This window comes from Dromaius novaehollandiae, chromosome W (genome assembly GCF_036370855.1).
Source record: "Dromaius novaehollandiae isolate bDroNov1 chromosome W, bDroNov1.hap1, whole genome shotgun sequence".
In the NCBI taxonomy this organism is placed as follows: Eukaryota; Metazoa; Chordata; class Aves; order Casuariiformes; family Dromaiidae; genus Dromaius; species Dromaius novaehollandiae.
Window position 1 is genome coordinate 47,106,520 of NC_088130.1, and position 27,634 is coordinate 47,134,153.

General features: G+C 35.6%; 1 protein-coding gene across 12 annotated transcripts in view; it reads right to left on the minus strand.

Moving 5' to 3' along the window:
- Window positions 1–27,634, minus strand: part of ERBIN (erbb2 interacting protein) — a 114,314-nt gene that overhangs the window by 6,692 nt on the left and 79,988 nt on the right. For 5 of the 12 annotated variants that reach the window (XM_064500154.1, XM_064500152.1, XM_064500153.1 and 2 more), the window contains 15 exons: window positions 27,153–27,227; window positions 25,670–25,814; window positions 25,120–25,192; window positions 23,942–24,071; window positions 23,424–23,539; window positions 22,243–22,312; window positions 21,337–21,436; window positions 19,289–19,410; window positions 18,608–18,778; window positions 17,703–17,885; window positions 15,007–15,124; window positions 13,181–13,364; window positions 10,817–12,341; window positions 2,685–2,828; window positions 1,684–1,815 (listed from right to left, as the gene is read on the minus strand). In XM_064500154.1, the coding sequence (XP_064356224.1) occupies window positions 1,684–1,815; window positions 2,685–2,828; window positions 10,817–12,341; window positions 13,181–13,364; window positions 15,007–15,124; window positions 17,703–17,885; window positions 18,608–18,778; window positions 19,289–19,410; window positions 21,337–21,436; window positions 22,243–22,312; window positions 23,424–23,539; window positions 23,942–24,071; window positions 25,120–25,192; window positions 25,670–25,814; window positions 27,153–27,227 (3,288 nt within the window). The other 7 variants (XM_064500155.1, XM_064500162.1, XM_064500160.1 and 4 more) reach the window with 5 other exon arrangements.

Sequence of the window (27,634 nt, forward strand, 5' to 3'; positions counted from 1 at the left end):
TTTCTCATGCTTGACTGCTTTTAATTTTAGGAGCATTACTAAAATTACTATTCTGGATCATGTACAGTTGCATTCAACTTTCATTATACTCATCAGCTCTGACCTCTCAAAAACAAATCTGAAAAACAAGAACTCTGAGCACTGATTTGCTAGAACAGACTATACAAATTCTTCTTTGCTTTAGCATATATTTAACTGAGTTATCTCAACCATCTTTTTCCTAGCCAACCATCTTTTTCCTAGCAGTACAACTGACAGTATTGCTATTTAGTTGATATAATTATAGCTTTCACTTTTAGTGCATGAATTTGCAGAAATTTTTGTAACAATTTCAGTAGATCATACATAACTTTAAAATCCGACACAGCTAATAAACAGAAATTATATGCTCACAGAGCATCTTTGGGTGACCACTTCACAAGAAAACCTTCTGAGCAAATTCATAAAGTAGTTCAAGATTTTAATGTCAAGACTGTAATAAGGATATTTCCAACAAATGTTATTCTTTTGTTAGAACATGCCACTTAGATTTGGCACAGACACCAAATAGCAGTAAAATTCACAACTGTAAAGACATACAGTGCATTCCAATCATTTCGCTAAAAATGATGCTGCAGGCAGCATTTCTTATTGAAGCCTCCAATTTACTGTTTGGCACTAGAGCTCTTTGTTGAGATGGGCAGCATTTTCCCTCCTCACCTGAAGGCCTCATGCACTTACCCAGTTCAAACAGTTCATCATCTGCCTGCAGAATTCCCACATTCCAAAAATGCTAGAATTTTGAGCTACACGGTTTTCTGCCTACCACCATTATCTCACTCATTATAGGATAAAAAGGTATTACAATACTCTAATTCTCAACATGATAAATAACTGAAATGTGTGCAAATTTTGACTTTTAACCATGCTATGTGAACGGACATATATCAGAACCTACTCTGTTAACATGAGTTTGTGTATCAAAGTGATTCTGAAAAGTGGGAGTGAGGCTGGAAATATTTTTCTGACCTTATTTACAAATCAGATATATTAAAATTACAAGATTTTCCATTTCCTCTTCTGAAAACTCTAAAACATGGTGTGAAAGTAACTATTTGTTGCATGGTCAAAGGTAGAAAGCTTACACAGGCCGCACATAACAACTATGCAATTTCCCAATATCCAATATGTTTGTAGAAATGCAAATGAAGTTAATAAATGTTAAAACCAATCTACTACTGCACTATAATAAATAACAAACACCCATTTTTACTGTAATAAGTCCCGGCAGTATAGATGGTCCTTAAAGATGCATACAGAATGTCATCCTACCAAATCTAGCTTATTGCGTTAATTTGATCACAACAAATTTAAAGTTTTTTTTTTTTAAGGTTTCATTACTTTTGATCTGCTTTCCTAAAACTATTTGCCATATTCCGATTTCCACTTACAGTAATATCTTATGCTGTAAATTTCTTCTTTCAAAGTCCCTGCTGAGGAAAAATGAAAACTGCCCCCCATAAAATTAACAACTTTGTTTTCCAGAAAGAGAATGCCATTTCATTTATGCCACCTTAAATACTGGTGCAAAAGTCAAATGCTGTTTTATGTTTTCAATAAGCCCCAGTTTCAACTGCTGTCTTTCTAGCAAATGTTTCTATAAATGGCAATATATCCTATCTATGGTGTCATGTAGCTGATTACCTGCACAGCTACTTTCTTCATGCTGTCTGGAGGAACATCTTTGAGGCTAAGTGTGGCAGATGAGTAATTCTGCTGTCCCGAAATGAATACCTCATCTTGGCACTGTTCTCCTGGAGTAGAAGCCTGGGGATGCTTTAAAAAGAATGAAGCAGTAAGGAAGAATGTCTTCATACTGTCAAACAACTAAAAAGTTTTCTAAAAAAAAGCCAATAATAAAACATTTGAAGAACTTTATTGTTCTCTCTCTTACATGAATAACTAGCATACTATTTATGTAGGAAATGTAAACCTTGCCAGCCAAGACCTCAAAAAGACCTCACACCCGTAAAATGTTGCTGGACATTTACAAAAATTTGCAAGTGCAGAGGGGCTTTTGATCACCAATACACTGTTAAGAAAAGCCAATAAGTGTTAGGGATTGTCCATTCAAGGATCCACAAGGTTAACAGAAGTTTTCCATTGCTCACTGTGGATACCGTAACATCACTCATGATGCTTAGGATTAAGGAATTGTTTCCTAATATTTCTTACAAATCAAAATATTCGTTTTCTTGAATGCCCAAAATATGTTACAATATACAATATAAAATATCTTACAATATACAACATCATCAGAAATTCGTTGGGGGAAAAAAGCATAATAAAATATTTGTTCAAACCTGCATCAACCTAGGTTGAATTCAGAATGCTAATCTCTTGTTCACAATATGTAGAAGGACAAAATCAGGCATTCTTATATATGTTCAATCATACACAAGAGCCAATTAGCAAACTATTTCATGGCACTAAGTTGAAAAGCCTTGTAGTAAGGGTAAGGCATATGAAGTGAAAGCAGTTCAAAGTATTTGTTGGTGCCTATAAAAAAAACTAGCACAATTATACTCTTTTAATAAAAAACATTGTCTATACATAAAGATAATGCTTCACCAATTTAAAGGACATCTCTCACAGTTTACTTGTTCCCCCTGTATGTATTGGAATAGCCTCCTGTAGGTACTCACTCGAACAACGTGCACACCAGAACCTCTTCCGTCTGCAACACTCAAGGCAACACTACCCTGGCTGCCATGCAGATCCCTAGAGCTGCCATAGGGAAAGCTGCTAACTGCAGCGTAATTGGAATTAAAGGACCTAGACAGCATGCTCTGAATAAAGAGGGGACAGATTTAACAGAGATTAGTGCAGCATGCATAAACCACAAGACATGTTATACATAGACTAATACAGACATATTCCATTGTCATGCAAGATAAATACCATGCAAACAAAGAACAGTGCCACTGTAATGTATATAAAGCAACTCAGTGACCCCTATTTACCTTTATTTACTGTAAATCAGCATGCGACCAACAGTTTACATACAGAGTTACACGTAAATAAAGCCATTCATGTGTATGTGTGTCTCGAAAAACAACAAAGGTGCACGGCTTATCTAAATTTCTAGGTTTTGACTGAATTTCCAACCTATCAGAGATGTTGGTAGAAGCAGAAGCTGACAGTCAAGGTGCATACCTGTGGAAAACTATTTGATTTTCTGTTACTGTTTTGCCTCATTTTTCCCTACTACTTGTACAGTACAAATAAAAATTCCCCCAAATTCCCATCTCTGGGTAGTTAGCTGTGTTTTCTTGTTATTAATACAATGTTGTCGATGTCTACCAGGTATTTCAGTAGAACCCCATTCAAGGAAGCGAACAAGCCTCATTTAAACAGAGAGAGGCTTGTAAGAAACCTCAGAGGCCATTCCTCTGTGACTGTAGGCAACCAAAAAGGTAACCTAAGCTCAAGAACAGATGTGACACTGGTTTGATTTTGAGCTATATTACCTTGCGAAACTGACATCTGCAATATTGGTGAGAGTATTAGAGAAAAAAGCAGTAGACACATTATCTTGCCACCATGGACTTCCGTAGTTGTAAGGACAAAGCAAAAGAAAAAGACAGTACAAAAGTAAAGGGAAATCTCCTATGTCCCTCCTGACAAATAAAGTAGACCTATCTTAAAATGCTGACCAGACCCATGGTGACAGGGATATATTAGTATTAAGAGATACACCAAAACCCACCAAAACCCAGCAAATACAAAGCTTTTTGTTCTTATAAAGTTCCTAATTTTTTCAAAGTAAAAAAAAAATTGGAAAAATTCACAACACACATCATTTGACAAAGATATTTCAACAACTCTTACACAAATAAATGCATTTTGGGGTTTGGCTGTTGACCACATATACAATTCTCATTTTCAAAATACTCACTACTCACTCATCTGGCAGACGTTTTGCTCTTTCAGACTAGCTTTATCCTGTGAAACTAAAACAACTAGTTTAATAATGAAAGTCATATGCCCCTGCATATTCATACTTCTCAGATGCCCTGGTACCAGCCCTTGGAGACCCCCCTCAAAGAACAGTATTTACTGACACTACTTGGTTTTTCTTGGTCAAGGCTTACCTTCACTTTGGAGAGCACTCACTAAACACTCAGCGAGAGGCTTCACTCTCCCCTTCTATAAACCTACCCTGTTCTCTAGTCGATGGATCTTTCAAGCCTCCAGATGAGTCTCTAGAAGCTTTTCCCCTCCTGGGAGTCGGGGAGGGAAAAACCGTACTCAGCATTCAAGTCTCTTTACTGAACATTCAATCTGAGCTTACTGCTCCTCTGAGCTTCGGTTCAAAACAGCCAAGTGAAACTGCTACCACCGCTTTTCCTTACTGCCTCAAGGCATCTTCCTACATCTTCTCAAAATACGCTATACAACTAGCCCGACAGCCTACTTCCCCACTTGTACAAGCAACTCCCATAAGTCTTCGTACGGTAAGCTCTTCTCAGGGGCTCCTATATCTCTGAATTTTCTGTTAATGACAACAAAACAGACAAGAATACAAGGAATGCACAGTCAGACTGAAAGTTACTTTCTGAAAGTCTCTCCAGAAGCCATTCTATTATAGAGACCTCTACAAATCCATTAGATCTACTCCTCTCTAGAGATGACCCAAAGGGAAGTCCACATCTAATGAGAATTCACTTTGTCAGAGGCAATGAGAAAATCATGCCAGACATGTTCAATGAATAGTGACAATTTAAATCCTTAGCACAAAGGAAGTCTGACCACCAAAAGATGCACAACAAACACTTTCATTTCTGCATCGAAGTTGCTCTGAAATAGGACACAGAACTTTGCTATAACTTGTAGGTACGTGAACTGATCCATCAAGGAGTAAGGTTTCACTTAACTCAGGTCAGTGAGCTTCAAGATGATTTCACTGACTATCCTTCAGCGACAGCCTGAGGGCAGTTTTATTCAAGGTTTTATAAAAATCTCCTATCTTGGTAGAGACTATTCTTCCCGAGTACGGACAGTGGCCCGTACAAATGAAGTAGGGAAGACACGAAAAGTACTGAGAACACCAGTTTTCTCCTCTACGCTGGCACGGTGCCTTGGAATAGGCATTTCCATATTAGAAGTACGCCACAAGTATGAACTGTGCAAAACAAACACTGTTAAAAATTGTTAACTAAAGCTTTCTTACAACTTCAACCCAAGAAGATACCCAGTGATGAATCTAGAAATACTCTTCCTCCACCTATTTCAGCTAAAAATAATGGAAGGGAGCAACTGAGATACTTGACACAGAATGGTATCCACTAACTTCGCATCTCATCATGGGTGCAGTGAAGGCTGAACATTTTTAAGGAGCTTTCTGGAGATTGCTGCATCAGAGAAGACACTTCCAGAAATGTGAATATGCAGATGTCACAAAAAATTACTCCTATTAAAAATTAAGTGCATCTTTTAAACTTCAAATTAAATATCATACTAATTCTAAACACCAACTTCATTGTCCATCTGCTTTGCTACAGTGCCTTAGAGCATAACAGCCTGCAAAACAATAATTCTACAAATTCATATATTTGAGGCTTGAAAACTTACTTCTTAACTAATATACACTAACCAATATATATGCCATGTTTCACCACATTTTTTGCCAAAATTGTACGTTTACTAGAAATCAGTTACTTGTTAGTGGTGAAGAATATGTTTTAAAAGCTGTAATATATCACAAAAATGGCTATGTACAAAGGAACAAAATGTTCTGCATACAGACCAGGACTCATAGTCAAAAATCAGCCTGTAAGGGAGTCAGTTTAGACAAAGGCAGCTAGTGACATAGTTTTGGGGCTTATTTACACTCTTTTTGAATGCTAAGAGGCAGAACACATTCTGTATTTTTTGGCTTGTGAGAGAATTGACAATTTTAGAGTCTAAAGAAGGGTGTCTTCTGTAACTGAGCTTATGAAAAGCATCTACTTCAGAGCAAGAGAATAAACAGCAGAATTTACCTAGGAGAATTCCCACTGGATAATACTGTAGTAACTCTTATTTAACCATCTTAATTGGTTGGAGTCTCTGCATTTTGCAATAATTCTGTTAAACAAAAATAAATCTCAGGTTACAGCTGAGACTGTTACTAGGTTGAGACTATTACAGCAACCACTTCAATTTTGCTTTTTCCTTTTCCCCTCCTTTTTCGATATGCTCCACAGTTCTACAACTGGCACCTTTATTGCAAATTCTTTAAGGCCTGTTGTGTGTTTGCACAATACATACCATCGCTACAGTTCCTAAATCTACCACACATGTACAACAAAAAGTTTACCCTGAATCTGCAGCAAGCTCCAAGTGTCACTGACACTAGTTTCATATAGCTGTACTTCATGACAATCTATGTTTTAGCACAAGCTTCTTATTTTCATATGAACATCCTCTAAGTGCTTCTGGGGGTAAGGGAGAGGAGAGACTTGCGATTCCCACCTCTACTATCTAAAATCCTTAAAATAAATTTTGGACAGAAGTAGTTTGCTCAAAGTATTTTGAAATGCCTGAAATACTTAAAATGCATACTTTTATTTAGAAATACTTTAAGCAATAATAAAAAAAAAGCTTTGTTTGAAATCTTGTAGAATTCTAATAAAATAACAATTTATCCCAAAGAACAGGAACTTGAAGAGGAGTGGGCACTAATTTAAGTTTCCGATCCTGCAAATATGTTGCCTCCATTAAGCAACAGCATTCTTGTTGAGTAAATACATATGGAGAATTTCATACAATTTATATTCTACTCTCATAAAATGTTTGAAGGGTCAGGACTTTGTTGTTTACATTAAAGATGCACAAGAATTTCACTGTTTTGAAAATGTGACACATTGATTTCTGGCCTCCATAAAATATCATTACAACACAATGATGCTTCAGTCGTCCATTCACAAATGGAGAAACAAAAGGAAACTGAAATCAGCATCTAAAATTAACACCTTCTGAGTAGGTAGCATTCCCCTAATTTATCCTTATCAAAATATTCTTCAGGCTATAATCTTAAGAAGCTTTAAATACTTTTTTTATGTGTGTACAGACTGACTGAAGTTACTTTTCTTAACATATTTAAACAAACTTGGAAAAAATCTGAGGCCATAGCAGTTAAAATATTTTCCATAGTAGACATGTAAAGAAAAAAATTTTAAAAATGTATTTTTTTTTATTTTTAAGGAATTAATTTTATGACCTCATCTCTGATAGTTCCTTCTTAAATAGAAGGGGAGAATATCAACTGCTGACCTTATTCAATTAGTTTGTCAGCAGTAATTTTTATTAAGCATGTGAAAGCCCACATAGTTTTTTTCAAAAAAAATTCAGAAGGCATTATCCAACGTCAAGGCCAAATACAAGGGAGTTATTTACAAAATGACATAGTCGATCATTTTGAAGAGAGTTCCTTTTAGCAGTCCTCTAGCAGCACGGGTAGATAAAAAGTAGAGCATTGAATTCCAGATGAAATTAGAATTGAAAGCAAGCACGCACCTGATGAACTCCCAAGAGATCCACAACAAAAAAAGAAAATATTCACATGTAAGGAAAGGACAGAGTCAGACCCAACAACTATTTCTGCTTACTTAGCACATGTAAATGTGATAGATATTTGCAGATAACTCTGTTGCAGGTATTTATTATTGCAGCTTATAGATGAAAAATTCTTCTACCACACAACAAAACATTTGCAATCCTAATGCTTTAAATAGACAGTGTTTCAGTTAAATCCTAAAATGAAAGCTTTCAACAAGACTACGATAGAACACTACTGTGACATATCACATACTAAATTTGGAAATTTACATACTTGGAAAGAAAATCTGATGAAAAATATTATTGTTCTTAAAAGCTCATCTACACACTTCATTTAAGAGATGGGGGGAACTGGAATTGATTGCATGCTTTCCAACAGCTTACATACATAACCACTAGAGAGCAGCTTGGCATTTAAAGAAACCCTCTTCTCTATCTCACAATAAAATATGCTTTGCAACAGATAAGCAAATTTTTTCTCCTGAACATATGCAAAATTTCCATTTACAAATGGTCTCACGTACCATTTTCATTTCCCCTCCACCAAACAGCTAGTTTTAGTTCACTGAAGTAAGCCCCTTTGCATCTTGTCAAATGGATTACAAATACCGGTTACTTGGCTGGAATCCATCGTGAATCATTTCTGCTGGACATCAACCTTTCCTATAGCTCTTTTTCCGTAAATTAAATTCTTGAAATGCTTTTTCCACCTGCATCAGGTGAAAAGGTCTAATAAATAAAACATGAACTAGCTTCTCTAGCTGTGGCTGACAAGCAAACTTGGCTTATTTAAATGGGTTCTCCCCTCTCCTTCCCCTGTTGCTAGATTTTATAAAAAACAAATGAACCAGAACTTCAGGAGCATCACTTTAAAACAAATGAACAATATACTATTTCCTAAAAAGCACAGGATAGAAATAATAAGTATGTGATTAATTCAGTAACAGACTCATAAGCGTCACAGCAAAAGTAAATACTATTAACCTATACTGCTGTTCATAACCACAAACAAGATATGAATTAAGTATGCATCACAAAGCCTAATTTTGTATACCTGCTTTTGCCAATGCTATGACTTATGAGTTAAAAAAGAAATGTCATTTTACATGTGTGGAAGTTTTTTGTTAAACCAACTTCCTTGTTCCTTAAATAGGAATTTTTCAGTAAATACTGAAATTTCTTTCAGACTTCAAACACATTTGAAGTCTGGTTTATAGAGTAAGCCCACACAAAAAAAGTTATTTTTCAATTACACGTAGAAACATCTGAAACCATTATTTTAAAAGAAGAAAGAAATAGCCAATCAATTCCTAGAATTTCCACATTATCATATTTGCCAGCTGCCATATAGGATCATATCCGCATTTCCTCACATTTCATAGATTAAGTCGGTCATATCCAAGAGAATATAAAATAGACACTCAGACACATACTCACTTTTTATCCCATAAGTAAACCTCAGACTGCTAACTAAAAGCTACTCTGAATCTAAATACTTCAAGGCCAGAAGAAACACCTAAGCGACTGAGATGTAGAAAGATAAACAGATAGAGACAGATAAATAAAGATTTCTAAGATATATTAAATTAGATTCACAGCTAGAAACCCCATAGCAGCTATACCATACCACTCCAGAAGGAAACAAAAATTAAGGTTTACATAAAAACGTGAAAGAAAGTATGGACAGATATAAAAGGAATCAAGTTTCATTTCATTCAAGGTGACAACACTGCTATGGGATCTGCAGTAGCTGCAGATTTCAGTAAGTTATTTACCATCACTATTAACGTGTCAAATACAGATATGAGAGCAAACAATAAACAAACAACATTAGCAGTGCACTGAAGTTTTGTCTCCATTGTGCATTCAAGGATTGCTGGGATTTTTGCTTTTTGTTTCATGTAAAAATTGATTGATATATGTATGTATATATACACACACAGGAAAATGGAAGATCAGAGAAGTGCACCTTTTACTAGGACTGAACATGGTGAGGTTTGTCAGACTTGTGGGACATGCAAGGGTCCACTACACTACAGCACAATGCTATGAAGCCTTAAAATATTTTGTCAGATATCACTGAAACTTGATCACAAGAAAACAGGTGCTGCTGCTGTGCAGCCATTATGTATTAAAAAAAACTTTCTCATCACCAGAAGTCACACAATTTAAAACAAACCCATCCTTCCAACTACTTGCATTTCCAAAGGAAAAAGCATGGTTGAAACTCATTTTTTAACCATCTCTAAATATATTTCTTTAGCTAACAAGGCTATTGAAGTGTTTAACATAATCACAAGCCAACAACTATCTTCTTCCAAAAGAAGCTGAAACAGAATAATCTATCTAGCTGGCAAAATCAAAATGTTGGAGGTACTTTGGCTGGTTTACTCCCTTCCCCTCCAAGAAAAAAAAAAAAGGATCAGACTAGCGACACTGCCCTGTATTTAGTGATGATATTTTAAACTGATGTAGCTAGACAGCATATAAGATTACAGTCTTCCAGTCTCAGCTCAAATCCTTTGAAGATGCATAATTGTTGAACTCTACAAATCAGCTCAAATTCTTGATAGCATTTAAAGTACATAAAGAATCCTGTTCATCATATATAGCTGTATCAAAACCTCCTGTGATTTCCTGGAATGAACAAGATTTTTAAGTGTTCTCATCTCACAGCAATAAATATTCATTCAGCAATCTGTCAAATATCTAACTTCAAAAGACAAGTGGCTTGAAGGCCAATATATGCTAATTAATTTTTTTGCATTCTTCAGCAACTGATGCTGTAAACCTATGCTTCCAACTAGATTTTACTGAATTTTTTTTCCTTAAAGTGAAGAAACAGGGGGGGAAAAAAAAGGCAGAACAGAAAAACTAAGAAGTGTAAGGGAATATTTTAGTATAACATGAGCACAATGCTGCTACAAAAACAACAAAATTTACCTGGTCTAAAAGAGCTGGCCTTTAATTTATTCTACAGTAAGCATACTAAGCTGGCAAGTATGATGTGAAAACAACAAGGACCTTTTCTTCTCTTTGGGGGAAAAGTTCACTTAAAGTCTGCCATTTGACTATTTCTCAGATATGCAGTACAAACTTGTATTTATCCTTGTTAAGGCAGTACCCGAAGTATATTTCCACTAGAAATTAAAAGCAATTCAAAATATGGATTATTTAACTTCATTCATATCCAGATGACAGAAAGCTGGAAAAAAGTTTAAATTATTATTTTTACCTTCTCTAGTTTTTTAGCTTCGATGTGTCGCAGCACCTGCTCCCTCCAGTCATGAGGGACTTTACTCTTTCCTGGAGGGTCTAATAAAGAATGCTCAGAGTTAACCCTTGGGTTTGATCTTTTTGAAGGACTAGTCCGTGAGTAATTAAAGTCACTAACTGACATAGTTCTTTCTGGTATTTCATTCACTGAAGGTCGAGCACTCTGTGGTCGGGGTACATTTGGACCATCAATGCTGTATGTCCTGGCAGAAAGAGGTCTCTGATGCCCAGACATTACTGGTGGAGCTCTTCCCATTGAATGCATATCTCTGTACGTTAAGTAGTCCCCTTCAGGAAGCTGAGCCCGCCTTGAGGGTCCAGTATCACCGACATTTACAGAAGCTGTAGAGGTTACACTGCTCTGCCTTTGAAGAGTGTTTCTGGTTGCTCCTGGGAGCAGTCTATCATTTGGTGCAATAGCCCACATATCTGTATGTCTCCCAGACATCCGTTGATGAGTGTTATATGTGGTACTGGCTCGAACATTGTTATGATTGGAGAAATTCATATTGGCAGAATGCTTTACATAGCTAGGGGTTTCTGTGCTGTCAGACCTAAGCAGACGTGAAGGAGGTAAGCTGCCTTGTTCTACCTGGGTGCTTTGTTTCTGGGGCCACAGGGTGTCTTTGGCTGTTGCGCTGCTGCTGTACTGGATATTATACTGGGGAGCGCAGAACATTTGTGCACCACTTGCCACTGACCCTCTCACCACATTAACACCTTCAGGATTGTGATTTGAGTCAAACTTGAACACAGTTTTTGTAGAAGATATTAAATCAGATGATGACGATGATCCAGGAAAAACTTGCAAAGGCTGGTCATACAGAAGAGTAGCAGATTTACTTCTGACTATGTTTTTTCCATCTGCACTACCAGATGCTGATTTAACCACTGTGTTTGGCTGCTGAGGTCCGTTGTCATTGACAATATCATAGATTTTCAGACCACCAGTATCCATACTGGTGATGCTGTGAGATTTCACCACAGGACCACTTCTCTGTGGGGACAGATCTTCAGTGCTCTTTGAAATAGGCAGCTCAGCAGAAGAATCACCATCAACTGTAGTGCTTCGCATTACTTCATCTCTGATAGGAGACTGTACTGATTCCTCAGGATGTCCATTTACTTTATTTACAGGATATTTATTTCCATTTTCCAAGTGCTCGTTTTCTTCTTTCATATTGTTATTCAAAAACCCCTTTACTGATGTTATTTCCTGTGGTTTTAATCTTTCTATGGGAACTGGCACTGCCTCTTCACTAGCCAGCTTATTGATATTCATGTTTATTTGGTCTAATTTGTGAGACTCCTCAGTAGGAGTGTTTAGATCAACACCTTTTCCTATCAGACCTAGTCTTTCTTCAATGCTTAATTCATATTCAGACAAATTTGTAACCTTGTCTTGCACATTTGTTTTTCCTTCTACTGTAATGCTCAATTCACCTCCATTTTGCAAAAGATTATTCAAATTTTCATCTTCTCGTCTGGAAAAAAAAGCAACTCTTGAAATAAATTCAAAATACAAATAATATATTCCTGTATTAAGAACGGTTTTAGAAAAATTAGTCATTATCACACAACACAGCCATACTGTGTGCAAAATACAGGACAAGGACCAATAAACAACCAATTTATGATTTGCTATCTTACCATAATAAAAATATTATACAGAGGGTTCAGTTTGACAATTCTTTTTTGGGTTATTAATTATGAGATCATGTTGTGATTTCAGAAGGTTAATTAAATTCAGCACTAATGACTGAAGACAGATAAGAAGCCACAGAAAGAACTAAGTGACAGTCACTCAGATTTCTTATCAGATTCTTCCAAGTTCCAGGACCATTTTTAGATAACTGTTTTGTTTCTATTGGCACTTTTTAACTAAATAACATATATTAACTAAAACTACAGACAGCAGCAATCTTTAAGTCCACAGCTTATAACTATAAAAAAAATTTTAGAAACTTGTGTTAGCAATCAAATTGATCTCCAACCTTATAAAAAATAAAAACACAAAGTTTTTTAATGGTGTATTGGAAGCATGTAAAATATCAAGAAGGATGAAATTATTATAACTGATTATTAGAAGAGATGGGAACCATGTTTTGCACACTAAAATTTGCCTTTTTAAAACTTAGGACAAAAAAATTCAAGGAGAACTATTCCATTATTTTACATTAAATAAATATTTTAAATGTGTTAATATTAAAATAACAATTGATGAAGCAATAATTAAAGGGGTGGACATGCAATATGAAATTTTAAGTAACATACTTCTCTACTGCACCTATGCCACTTTAGTGGCATACAGTATTTTACAAACCTGATTTTGGATAAAACAGCTGCATGTGTTTCTTTGTCTGGAGAACAGAGAGAAATATCTTGGCTACTATCAGTATTTAAGGAAACGGAATCCGACATTCGAGAAGGAGAGGAACAGTTGCTGTTATTCTGATTGCTATTGTGGGTAGCTTCATCTGATAAGGAATCAGCATCTTTTAAATCATCTGAAATAAAAATTTGCCACTTTAGTTATAGACACGTACTTTTTAAAAAATACAGTGTTTAACGTGTATATGTTAGGGTGTTCAGAAATCATATCTTGTTTTTGAGTAATACTTATTACAGGAAACTAGTGCGTAACCTAACACCTTTGCAAACTTTGTATAAACTGACAAGACTGTTGACCAAAGTTCCTATTTTTTGAAATACTTGGCTCAGTGTAAACAGCTCGCACCTATTAAAGAAATTTAACTTGTTCTTTCTTTCCAAGTTTCCTTAGCATAAGCCAGTGCTATACTATGTAACCTTCCCCCCATAATATCTATTAAATCATGTTTGTTTTTACGATTCAGAAGGTTTGAATTGTGTAAGTATATTAGCCCTATCCAAACAAAGCATACTGCTTCACATGATTTTGAAAGTATACACAGTTCCTGCTTTTGAACATTATATTATTATTAAATAGCTGTTTATTAGACCAAACAGTCTGGAAGGAACTAGATCACTGGATGAGGTCTATATACTTTTATAAATGGAAAAGCCGAAAAGAAAATATTCTTCTGCATAACTGGAATACAACGCATTGTCATGCTTTGTAGATCACTTAGGACTGTATTCTCAAAATCATTTATACCTGTGCACATTTACTCTTACGTAACACAAGCATGCTTATATACCACATCCACATGAAAAGCATTATCTGAAGTTATAAGGTGCCAAAAGCATAAGTTTTGTGAACCTAATTATTAGCTCCAGATAAAAGAACGAACTTTTGACCTAGCCAGCCAAAAAGCCCAAAGATGACTTTAATAACCATCAGTCTTCTTCTGCACGCAAACCTCAGTAGAACCTTCTTGCTGCCTCGCTGTGATCTTCCTTCATCCTCACTAAATCTTACCCTTTTAAATGTGATGGCCAGAACCACCTTTCGCCCTGGAAAGAACTGGACTAGGATACCATATGAAACGAAATACAATTTACTCTCCTAAATTTCACTTTCTCCAAATCCTAAGTCACTCCTTGCTCTAACAAAATGCTGATCCAAGCTGAAATTATCTTTCAGAAGTAATATAAAAATTTACTTAAATACAGTGACCTGAAGTTTCCTAAGAAAGAAAGAAAAAAAAGGGGGGGGGGGGGTAAAGTGATTTTGGAGAAAGAGTTGCCACAGAGAAGTTTATTCTTAAACCTGAGGAAGTGACAACATCATCTCTGAAAGAGTTTAAATGACAATATTCTAGCCAACAGAAGCCATAATCCACAATCAAAAACTGGGAGAGAGAGGAAACAGGGAATTTATTTAAGACAAAAACTAATTTCTGCAATCCTTTTCTTGAAGGTTTCTTCAAGAGTGTGTTCAAGCTAACAATCCCTCAAAACACAAGCCTCTCCTCTCCCCCTCTGCTTTTTAAACTGATGGCAAGAATCCAAGAAAATTTGGACCAGTAATACAACTGCTTTCCCTGCTGCACACTTAAGATATTACAGAACTTCTTTCTGCTTCCATTGCTTAATTAGAGAATTGATCATCTGTCTTAAAATGCACAAGTCAAATCTACTTTTATATAATTTAATTGGGGAAAAATAGCCATTTTAGGTCAAAAGTTATCAGAAACATACAACATTTCTTTTTTTATGGTATCTAACCTTTTTTGTTATTGCTAAGAGCTACCACTTTTGGTTGGTTCATGGAGGTTTCTATCAGCGGTGGCCGCATTTCTGCCATTTTCATCTCTTCATCAGAGGAGAGTTCTTCTGATTCCTGCTAAAGGAAAACAGCTTTATGCTGTGCATTTTACAGAACTGCTTAAAGGTCAAGTGCTGTCTAAACTGTCACCCACCAAACAATGAAGTGGAAAAGTACAAACAAGCAACATAATGTAGGCTTACTTCTTATAGCAACTGTACTTATTTGTAGGGCAAATCAACTGAATTTAGGAACTTTTGCCACTGAATTATCTTTAAGAAACAGTATGTACAGCATTATGCTGTTTCTGATGAACTTCACAGGAATGACTGTCAAGCAGGTGTTAACTTCAGCTACAAGAACTACTTGGAGCAGACAGATGCAGCCTCCGTTTCATCACCTAGGAGAGAACCCTTGACTGAATTCAAGTCAGAAAACAGTACCCATCATTCATCACTGTCATACAATCACGCAAGAATAGATCTACTATCCAGATATTAACATAAAGTGGTAAATACAGACTTAGAACATATTTCCAGTAACAGATGGGGAAGTATTTGTCCTATTGCATAACAACGTTTTTCTGTCCTGCTAAGAGTGGAAATGCAGTATAGTTTACTCCTTTTCTCTCTGCAGGTGCTTTTCATGTGTTGTAAGATTGCTATTGTGCATCTGCTCCCCCTGCCCTCCGTCGCAAAGGTGTCACATTTTCAGACTAAAGCACAACAGTATTTTCAGTTTTCCTTATAATTCTCTAGACTTTTGATTACTTTTTATTATTCTTCCTTTGGACTCTATCCAACTGGTCCCCACCTTTATTGAATTTCAGTGCCCACAACTGGACATACTACTCTAGCTGAGGTCTTAAATGTGCTAAGGAATTACCAGTTTACTCCTGTTAAGACACATCAGTGAAGTTTGCTTCCCCTCTCCTTCCAGTTGCCCAGTGTTGGCTGCCATTAAGTTATTAATCACTGAACAATGGAACACCCCAGATGTTGATTAGCTGGACATTGGTTTTACAGAAAAGAAAGATGAACTCAAACTGAACAGCTACACAGCAGCATTACCAACATGATCTTAAGAAGGGAGAGGTACGTTATGAGAAAGGACTAAGCTTGGCTTATGTAGTTCAGCAAACAAAGATCAAGTACAGCTTAGGTTCTATCTTTAAGTTTACCTTTCTAACCTTTCACGAAGAGGATGAGAAATTATTTAACTTCAAAAACAACAATGGTGCAGGAATAAAGCGATGCTGAATATGTTTAAGCTAGAAATCAGCAAGCTTCTAACCATAAGATGGAGCTCAGTGCATTTATGAAAGACATTAACTGACAAAGCTGCCTGCAAGAGCAAATATGACTGAATTAAGTATCTACTGCCAGGCCTGTATTCCTATTATCTTCAAAAAATCATTATTTTCAGTAAGATGTTGAAGGAAAAAACATATATATTCCTTTCCTAGAGTGAAAATTTCATTCTAGTAAGCATGCTTCCTTTTACAAATGCTACGAAACCTATGTCATGGATGGCAAAAAAGTCCTTTGATGTTCATTTTTCTTACAAGTTTCAGAAGGTTGAACATGTAGAACCTGTTGGAGGCACCAGCTTTTCCGTGATACTAACTACCTGGCCAGTTCTTTGGACTGCAGCAGAGGAGGACAAACCTGACTGAAATAGCAAACACGGTATGATGACTCTCACTTAAAAAATATATATATATATTTTATATATATTTTTTTATATATATATACACATACACATATATACATATACATATATATATATATATATATATATATATATATATATATACACATATATATATATTCCTTGTAACCAGAACAGACAGCCTGTTTGCTACTCTCTATCACACTTCCTTTTCCCCATGATTTTATATCAGTGTTGAAAAGAAGAACTTATACGCATTCAAAGTTTAGGTATTTGGGTTCAACTGTAACAGAGTTACCAGCAGGTAATCACATGGAAGTAAGGAATTCAGTATCTCTCCCTGATGGACTGTGCACTGCTGTCTCATTTACTTATTGGCATGCAGCCAGCTTCATAGAATTGCTGCCACAGTAGTTAAATAACTGGTATGATCTTCTGAAATCTTGTTTTTAACTAAAGAAAAATGTCAAAACCCAAAATTTTCATAACATATTTAGAAGTAGGAACACACTAGTGGAGAAAGAGCCAGCAGCAAGTACAACTGCTTGTCACAAAGCCTCTTCAATGAAAGCACAACATGCACACGTTCCACTGCTTACACAACACAGGCAAAAAGATCTGCTGGTGACTAAAAAAAGTATTTTACTTATGACTAGCAACTCCTTAACTGACAAGCTCCAGAATTTGTCATAAGTCTCAAACATGCCCTAAATAAATAATAAAAAAGAATTAATGACTAACTAGATTTGTTTCTTCTTTAAACACATACATCATTTCATTATGAACTCTTTATTAGATACTTCAGCCTTCACAGTCAAAGTGAGAAAAATGTTGCTTTACCAACCATCTGTACTGCCTGCACTTATGAATGGCAATTTTCTGCTATCGTCAACATAAATTTTCATTGCTATCTCTCAGAGTAACAAATTTAGTTCAACACCAGCACAATTCTCCGATTGCTATGATTTTCATCGCAATGCCATACCTCAAGCGTGTCTTCATGGTTGACAATTGTTTTTGTGTTCTTTAAGGTTTTAACAAGTGCAGTCATCTGTGAATTTGCAGTGCTGTGCTCAGCTTCTGGTTCAGTAGGCTTCTGCATGGAGTTTCCTGCTGAATATTGCTTTCTCTCATCTGCTTTGTTTTTTACTGCAGCAATTTCTGAAGTCTACAGAATTAAAAATATTAGCAGAAAAACACCCTGAAAGATTTTCAGTAAGATATGGTATGTAGAGTCAACATTATATATTTTGGGAAACTGAAATAGAAGATCTGACCTTTTAAATCATGAACTATGAAATGCACCTGGTAGAGAAAGATCTTTGTAGATTACTGAGGTCCAGTCCCTACCCCTCATGAATCGGGGGGGGGGGGGGGGGAGGGGGACAGGGACAGGAATATCTACAGTGAAACGTGTCAGCACCAACCAGCAGTCCCAACACCTCACTGTCATGCTAACATCAACCTGTTAGTGACTCCTGTGCCAACTCACTACTATTGCATTTCTAATTCATCCTGTAAGCCCTCCAGGCATGAGGGCAGGGGCAAGATCCTTAGAAATCATTCTGATTTTCATTTTGAGGTTTGGCAGATAAAGAAGGATCAAAACACAACAGGTGCCACCTTACAAAATTCAGCTGGCTTCTTCGGTTTCTGAATTTGCCTGAGAAGCAAATCACCTTCCTTGTTCTTAGTGTCAGAGGAAAAATTCACTGCCAGAAAACAGCCATTTATTATGAACTTTTAAAGATGTAGAAGAGGTAAATTTTATTCTTTGACACCTTTTCTTCCTAAAGCAGTAGTGGGAAGGAGAAGAGAATTAAAAGGCATCGGTGATGCTCTAGATCTTCGGAAGCTCTTGCAAAGTCAAAACAGTATATTTTATCTAACCTTTACCCCCACATCTTTTACAGAAACTGCTTGGCCTTCTCGTTTTGACTCCTTGGCAGTGTCTTCAGTAGATTCTTCATCCTTTAGTCTATGTACAATCGTCTGGACTGTTTTGACCATATTCTTCAGTTCATCAGGATATGGAGTTGGATATCTCTTCAGGTTGCCCTCCTGCATTAAAAAAAGCAATAATATTCTAACTTTAATTAAATGTAATAATTAAATAATCAGTTTTAAAAGAAAAGAGATGCTTTGCAGAGCAATCTAGAACCTCAGTTTTGCTGTTTAAGTCTACCTGGATTAACCTGGACATCAGAAAGACAAAATCCAGCAAGCCCATATATCACTTTTTTTTTTTTTTTTTTTTTTTTTAATTTTCCATTCACTGGAAGCAGGAGGAACTATTACAACTTAAAAGTATTTAAAGAAAACTTTGGAAAACTTCAGCAAAACAGGAGTAATCATTTCCCACTACTGCCTCTCCCCCAGCACCATCAGTACAATATTCTAGCACTGCCTTCCACCAGCTTTTTCCCTTGTGCTCCATTTTTAACAATCTGGCCAAATACTCAAACTAATAACTGAAGACTTGATTTTTCAGCAGAGTGAAATCCACAGCCAGAGTGAAGAAAAGGATAGGGGGAAGAAGAGGCAGGGTAGCACCAAGGATTCAGTACTAACCCGAGGTGGTGCCTCCCTTTCATCTTTGTCTTCATCACATTCAAAAGCCACCTGAGCACGCTGTTTCCTCTGTTCCTCCCACAAAGATGGATTGAAGCTTTCATTATCAGATATGAACATAACTAAATTAAAAAAACAAAACAGACTCTAGTAAGAATATGAAAATTATACACGATAAAAATCTTTTTCTTTCTTTTCCTTGGATGGGATTTATGTGCTTTTATATCTGTGGTCAAAAAAGATAAGAGACTAGCAGTGCCAGAACGTGAAGACTAACTGTGCTGTCACAGCTCTAAGAACTTGGCCATATTTTCATAATAGTAAAATCTTCATCTGTAAAGTAGAAAAAGCTTCTTGCATACAGCTGTAGGCTAGTGTGAACACTCTCATAGTTGCGACTTCAGCAGAAACCTCTCAGCTGTAAAATATATACCAACATTTAGATAAATAGATGGGGCAGAGTGTATACGTGTGTGTGCGTACACGTGTGTGTATGTGTACATACATAAAAATATCTCTATAGCCTGACCTCCTGATGTGGTCTTATTAAAGAATGTATAATAACATTCAGCTGATTTCACTTCATGAAAATAAAGAAAAGGAAAAATAAGAATAATTTACTGATAAAAATCTGCATTATTACTAATCATTAAAAACAAAACAAAGCACAAAGCTTCTTAGGAGAAATTGTACAAATGACAGAAGCTTTACAGAGTATTTTTGCTTAATTTTACAGGAAAGAAAAATCTTTAGTTACCCTCTGTCTCTTATTCTAACATATTTCCATTCATTGGTCAGGTAACAACCCGAATAGTCTATAAATCTCCCACTGCCACCCCCAGCAATCCTATACCTCACTAGCAATGAAACAAACAAAAAGCCCCAAGCGCCCAAAAAACTTTACAAAGAATATTAAATTACCTATTGAACTTAAAGCCTTCCATTTGGGATGACCACCTCAGAGAGAGGTCTTCTGTCAAACTAAGTTAAACAATTAGCCCTTTCCTTGTCTACAGAAAGATATCCCTGTAACAGGGTTCAGGGAAACTAAAAATGGAGACACAATGCTTTTAGGAACTACATTCTACTTCACTAACAATTTCCCAATGCTTTTCTAATTCTCACATTCTAATACAGATAATGCAGATGCATTATCTACATTAGAGAGCTCAAAGTGACATACAATTTACTGTGTTTCCAGACACTTTTCTGATGACTTCTCTCAGCATACTAGAGGCTTGTGCTATGGAACAGAAAATGTAGCCATCTCTCAGTTCACAATGATTCCCATTGTTCCCCCCACCACAGCTACACATACACACTTACTGTACTTTATCTATAATTAAAAAAGTCTCTGACTGATTTCCGCTAAAGAGATACAAACTTCTTCCTTTCACCTGCATGGCAAAGGGAAGTGGAGAAATACAGAGAACTTTACTGTCTTTTCCTTACTCCTGATGGGTTGGTTACTCATGGCATATTACTCATTTTTGCAACTACCTCACAAGTGTGCAGAGGTAACTTTCTAGCAAGGTCTTGATATTCTGCGCCTAACTTTTTGTAAAACATTTCAGATTAAATGCAAGCAAAATGCAGTTGTCGTCCCCCCCACCCCCCCACTGCTGACTGATTTTTTTTAATGGATAATGATCTGTATTTAACTGTTTTCCTCACTAATGGGTGAAACATTTTATCTGACATTTTCTTAAAACACTTAGCCTGAAGCAGACACCAGTCTGAAGGCAGCAAATCATTAAACTTTGCTGGAAAGAAATAGGTTGTCACACAGAGGAGTGGCATCCATGCCACTGCCCACACAAGCACACTTCCCACTCAGATGAATCTTCTCCTAGAATTTACTAATAAGTGGTTCACATATTTAAGTTATTGTTCTCATTTTTTGAGTATAACTTCTCATCAATTACAAGTTTACTTCAAACTTGTATCTATGTAGCATCAGCTAGTGGAAAAGCATGCTGGCTGGACTGTCTTCCCCTTTCTGTTTTCAGAAGTTTGCATTCTGACAGGGTTATTTCAGAAATTCTTACCATCCTCAGTCCTTGGTTGCTGGGGGAACATGTAATTGGTAAGCACTGTTTTCTGTGTGTCAGGGTCAGCTTCTTTTTGAAGAGGGATAAGCGGTTTAGACTGAAGAAAATGAAAGAAGCACGCATTATGAGAATACAGATGTGTAATAACTAAATAGGATCTATATATTTAAATTCCTGCTACTTATCTATATGTAACAAGGTATGCTCTTTCCATTACACTTTGAAGACTGCTCTGCCTTGTTTTAACTCCTCTGAATTACTTTTACAAAATAAAGTTTTTAACACACATCTTTGACAGACTGTACAATGATCTTAAATTACTGGATTAGTCAAAATGCTTTTAATAGACCACACCTGATGTTAATGGACTTCTGGTAGCACTGTACACCTTAATGCAATTCAGGAAATTGGTATAGTACGGAGGGCTTCAATACACAGGAAAGACACATGCTATAAGCATGAGTTACTTTGCAGGAGCTTGAAACTTGGACAGTTAGAGAGTCCAAAGGTGGGGCAAGCAGTCCAGCGCAAAAGGAAGCATGCTAAGTTTCCTCAGTGGTATGTATTGTGGAAGAAACAGTGCACTGTATCAGAATATTAGCTTACTAAGCGCTACCTTTCTTGTGTAAAAGAGCCCTGACCAAGGAAAAAAAACCAAAACAACTCAACAACCTCTGTTAAATCGCATTTCCTAACACACAGAACTTTGCCAGAAACATGAAAGTCTCAAAGGTCAATGTTGTTTAGTTTAAACAGAATTGACAAACTCATGTCAAGGCATATTGGTGCAAACACACAGTACCACTTCTCATCATTCAACAGATGGCTCTGTACTTATAAGTTCCATTAGGAATAAATTCAACAATATTCTATTCATCCATATTAAAAAAAAAAAAAAATCACCTGATTGTCTGACAGCCACATAGCAGTGAGCTGCTGCAGTTTTGTAAAGGTAAAGGGCAAATTCTTCAGTCTGCAATTTGTAACAGGAAGATTTTATGTAAGTATGTGCTAAGACTGTTAAGAAACAATGCTGCATTAGTCTGTTTAAGAAAAGCTTGCAAAAGACTTTTAAAGATATTGTTAAATAAATTACTATTGACAGTTGAAAGGCAATAGCATTTAATTTCAAAGCTATACCTGGAATTAATAAAAACTGTATTTTCTATCCTGTTTAGCAAGCACCTTAAAAGAAATGAGACAATGTAACTTCAATTTAATTTAGCATAGCAACTTGAATAGGACAGAATAGATACCTACTGCAGCTGAGAAGAAAATGCTACACCTGAAAAACTACTGATTTTTTCCAAGAAAAATTTACCATGAAAGGGCTGCCCTTAATAACAGAAGCTCTAGCATTCATGGACCAAGCAGACTGTATGGAAGAAGTATGGAGAAGCCCAATTGGAAAAACTTAAGGGACAGCTTGGTTAGATTCACCTCTCCCAATACATTTCAATTTATAAAATTGGCAGTTCCCAAAAGAGAAATGTTTTGTTAATTTGAAATGATCAGCTGTAATAAAACCAGCTCTTTTCCCCCCCTTCCCTAGCACAGTCAGAGTATTGTACAACACACACTGATAGTATTTTTTGTCTTTGCACACAATAAAGGCAGCTATTATATTTGATTCTTAGCTAAAAAAAATTAAGTTTTTAGAAGATAATTGAATTGATTTTCTATAAAAATACATCCAAACAATCAGGAATGTAGTGAAGCTATGACATGAAAGTCATTAAAATAATGCAGCTTCATACAGTGGAACTGCAAGCTTCAGAATGCAACAATAAAATAAGTACATGCATCTCAGTTTCTGCAGTAACCAGAAAGAACTCTGGAAGCTTTTACAAAATAATGACATCAGGAAAGTACATATTACCACCATACTATAATACATTGAAAAGAGCAGATGAAGAAACCCAACAGAGCCTGGAACACTGTGGGTGAGATAACAAAAGACAGAAAAATATAGTCATAAAAATACCTCTATTTAAATTTAGAGGACGGACATCAGTTACAGTACAATACATGCAATACTACTGCATTTTATGCAACTCCTGCATGAATGAATATAATTTGCAAACCTATTGTCACTCAGATTGATGACTTTTAATTTCTGCATATCACCCATTTCTTCAGGGAGAAATTCAAGCTTATTAGAATGCAGAAACAACACTGTTACATGCTTCCAGTTTCCTATCTGAAAAAAAAAAAAAAAAAATCTTCACAGCTCTAAATACACAAATTTTTGCATTTTTAAAAATAACTATTAAAGCTATTTTTGTCTGTAAGTTGTAATTAGATTTATTCTTACATATGAAAAACTGAATAAACACATGCTATATCAAAGTTTGCTCTTCCCCCTTTTAGTTTCAATACTTGAGCAACTAATTTCTTCTGCTTGCTTCAAAAAATGTTCACAGGTTATTTCAATTACTTGAAAAACTGTATATTTATACACACTCATCTTTAAAAACATGTACTCAGAAAATCTGTTCAAAATTCATTAACTTGGTAGCCAAATCAAAGCTTGTACAGAGTTTATAGTTTAAAATCCATTAATAAAAAAATTCAATTTACAGTTTCACAACAAAATACATACCTCTGGTGGCAGCTGTGTTAAAAAGTTATGATCTGCAGCAAATGTCCTTATGTTAGAGAGTTGCCCAACAGATGAAGGCAATGTTTCAATCTCATTAAAACTACAGTCCACTTCTTCTACTGATATTAACCTGAACAAATAAAAAAATTACTCCTCTACACAGCTTAATTCATCCAACGTCAATTAAATACTACTTAAAATCACATGAAATTGATATCACTCTCAATTACAAATCTCGACATTACATTCAAAATGAAATTCAGAAACCCAAATAAAATTCAAATCCAAGGAAACTTTTTTTAAAAAAAATTACGTAAATTATTCTTTTTCAAAATCTCCTTTACACTGTCCTCATAAGAGAGCTTTCAGTGTACACAGCAGAGGGCCAGCAACATTACATTTTTGTGTACTACCTGCAGCTGTGGTAGCACAAAGTACTGAAAACAATCAGAATGGGACAGATCATAGACAAATAGAAGTTCAGCTCAGTTTGTGAACAAGGAAAGAATTTAAGGAGTTAGAATAAGGCATTGGCAGTGAAGCAGTATATTGTTAATTGTGACAACGGAACATTAGTTATAATAGCCTACATTAGCTATAAAAAAAATATAGTAGGAGAAAAAAAATCAGAACAAATACTTCATTTTTTTAGAAGTTCATTCTGAGCACTTATTTTTAGCTGTCATTTGTGGGTTAAATTGCTGAACACCAAGTTATAATTTTAAAAATCCTGCTGATTCCATTTAACTGGGGAAAAAATCACCTTATTTCAATTTCACTTTTTACAACCAGCTGATACAGGTTCTATCATTTGCAGTATTCAACTAACACAGCTGCAGATGCTTGGACTTTCTTCTTGCAGTATTCCACAAAGCACTTGCATGAACTGCAGGCCTTCATAAAAACACTTGCATTGTTTTCTTTCACATTCAATTTTTCACTTATAGATTGATGCTCACATTAATGCATGAGGAACTAAGATCTTTTGATATTAATATATAAAGAACAATACATGCAGCAGCTACAAAAGCAATTGCCTTCAGATTTATTAAGACATTACTGTAATATGTAGCAGATATATCAAGCAGAGAGGTGTAAAACCATTCAAAAGAGCAGCTGTTGTTACAGAAAAGCTTGCAGAAAGGCTGATCGATATTTTATTCAGGTGAAATACTTACCCTCCTATGGAGTCCGGCAAATAAATTAACTGGTTTTCATCTATTTTAAGTGTTGTTACCTTCTTCAGTGAACCTGTGGTAAAAAAGCAGCAATTAAATCAAAAAGAACATTAGAGTTAATCTAAAAATAAAACTGAATTTAAAAAAGGGAAAAACACCATGGGCAAGTCACCACATCTTCTGTATTCCCTGAAATCCTGGCACAACTATAGTGCTATAAACCTACTACAAAAATAAGAACACGAGCTTACAGATCTCGCTTGCCAGCTTACCACATATCAGCCATAGGAAAAAAAAAAAGAATTTTTTTTTTTTTTTTTTTTACTCTATGGTACAGTTACCAATTCCTCATTTACAAACTCCCAAATAAAATCAAGAACACACCAAACTAAATGTGAATATTATTATTCAACCATACGTTACAGCTTTATCCAAAACTGGAATTTTAATTCAATTGCAAATAGCCAAATGGTATTTTTAAAACTAAGTTTCAAGTGTTCTGTGTCTAAACCATGCAGTTTCAGGATATGAATTAAGTGCAAATACAAACCAATGGACTCTGGCAGTTGCTGAAGTGAATTACTGGATAACAGTAGGTCTTGTAGGCTTTCACAACCTGAAATACCTTCTTCAACTACTTCAATGTTGTTTTTAGAAACATCCAAGTAGGTCAGCTGTTTCAAAGTACCTATGAACTAAAAGGAGGAAAAAAAAAAAAAAAAAAAAAAAAAAAAAAAAAAAGGATTTTAGGTAGTGTATGTTCAAAACAAAAGAGCCAGTACTTTTGACAACAAAACTTTCTCTAAAGCATTGTGTCACAGTGAAAGATGAAGCATTTATAGGACTGAAAGACAATTTTATGTAAAATATCCAAACTTTGTCATGCAATTTTTTGTGCAGATATGCACAATGTTTTTCTACACATACGCACTACAGTTATTCCATAGGTCTCACTAAAGTCAGCCCACTATAAATTCAACTGTTGGATCAGTTACTGTGGAATCAAGTGACTCCTCATCAGAAGACTAAAGCTTAAGAAGAGACTTAAGACAGAAATTCATCTAGTATAACACAGGGACATAATCAGGTTCAAGTAAAGTCTCTCAAATGCTTATTTTTGCATTTTGTGTAAAAATGCATTCTACTTAACCTCAAAAATAACTATGATAAATCACTAACTAAACTGAAGAACAAAAGCCAAAAATATAAGCTTGTATTACATTTCTGTACAATCCAAAAATAAGCTTGAGGATCTGTACACATTAGTCTACTGAAATCTTCACAGAAAAGATGCAATTACTTTTACAAATGTAGCTTTACTGTAAGGTTGAAAGGTTTAGTACACACACTCATTCATCTCTCCTCAAGGAAGAATTAGCCGAAGTGATGAAAGACAGTAGGGAAGACTACAGGTCAGGCAGACAGCCTCATTGCTTTTTAAGTCTGAAAACAGACCAGCTGTTTACCAAATTTCAAATGCCATTTACTACAACATAAACACAGGTTCACAAGTACTGCAGTAACAGGCCATCCTGGCACCCACATGATTCTAAGACATGTCAGGAACCTAGATCAAAGCAACAGAACATTATTTCAGGAATTTAGCTAAGGTCTGTAGATACATCACATAAAAATATGAACAGTAACTACTTGCTCTACAGCGATTACCAGTCAAAATTCACACAACATTTTTATCCTGTTACTTCCAGCTTGCTCTCTAAAACAAAATAATTCCTTCCCAGAAGGAAAGTTGAGCAACCCTAAATTTGATTTAGGATTTTTACATGTCCCTTTGCTGGGTTGCAACATAGTTTTTAGATGAGAGATTTATAACCTTCAATGAAAGAAAAGCAATGTGCTCGTCTCTCACAAGATCAGTGACAACTAGTGGGCTAGTTAAGCAGGAACACTTAACCTTTTGGCTTAGAATAACATTAAAAATACGCAATAACTCCAACATAAAAGCTAGCTGACAAAGCAAACACCACTGTAAAACTGAAAACAAAAATACTTAAATCAGTAAAAGGACTTACCCCTGGGATAAGTGTTAGTCTATTACCATCCATCCAAAATTCCTTTAACCCGCTCAGTTGTTCAAGTACTTCAGGCTGTAAAAGGGAAACTTCTTTTAAAAAAATCTTCATGCAAAAAAAAGTCAAAACACAGAATAAGTTCAATTATACATATATTTCCAACTTTAAGTAATATCTTTCTATAGTGGTTATATACCCTTGTTTCACTGAGTCATCAAATAAATCTCAGCTATTTTACTTTCTGAAATGTAAATTTACACTAGATATACAAAAATCAGGTAAGAACTTGATCACAGCACTAAATGATCCTTAGTAGAAAGGATTATTTTCCAGATGAAACACACAATAATTCTTACGTGTGCAAGTCCTCCTCTCATGCAGGAGCTCTAAAAACCCTTAAATTTCATGAATTTAGAAAAGCTGTTTTTCAACAGCCACAAAACTGACAAGATACTGAACTAGAAAATTGAAAAACAGATTTG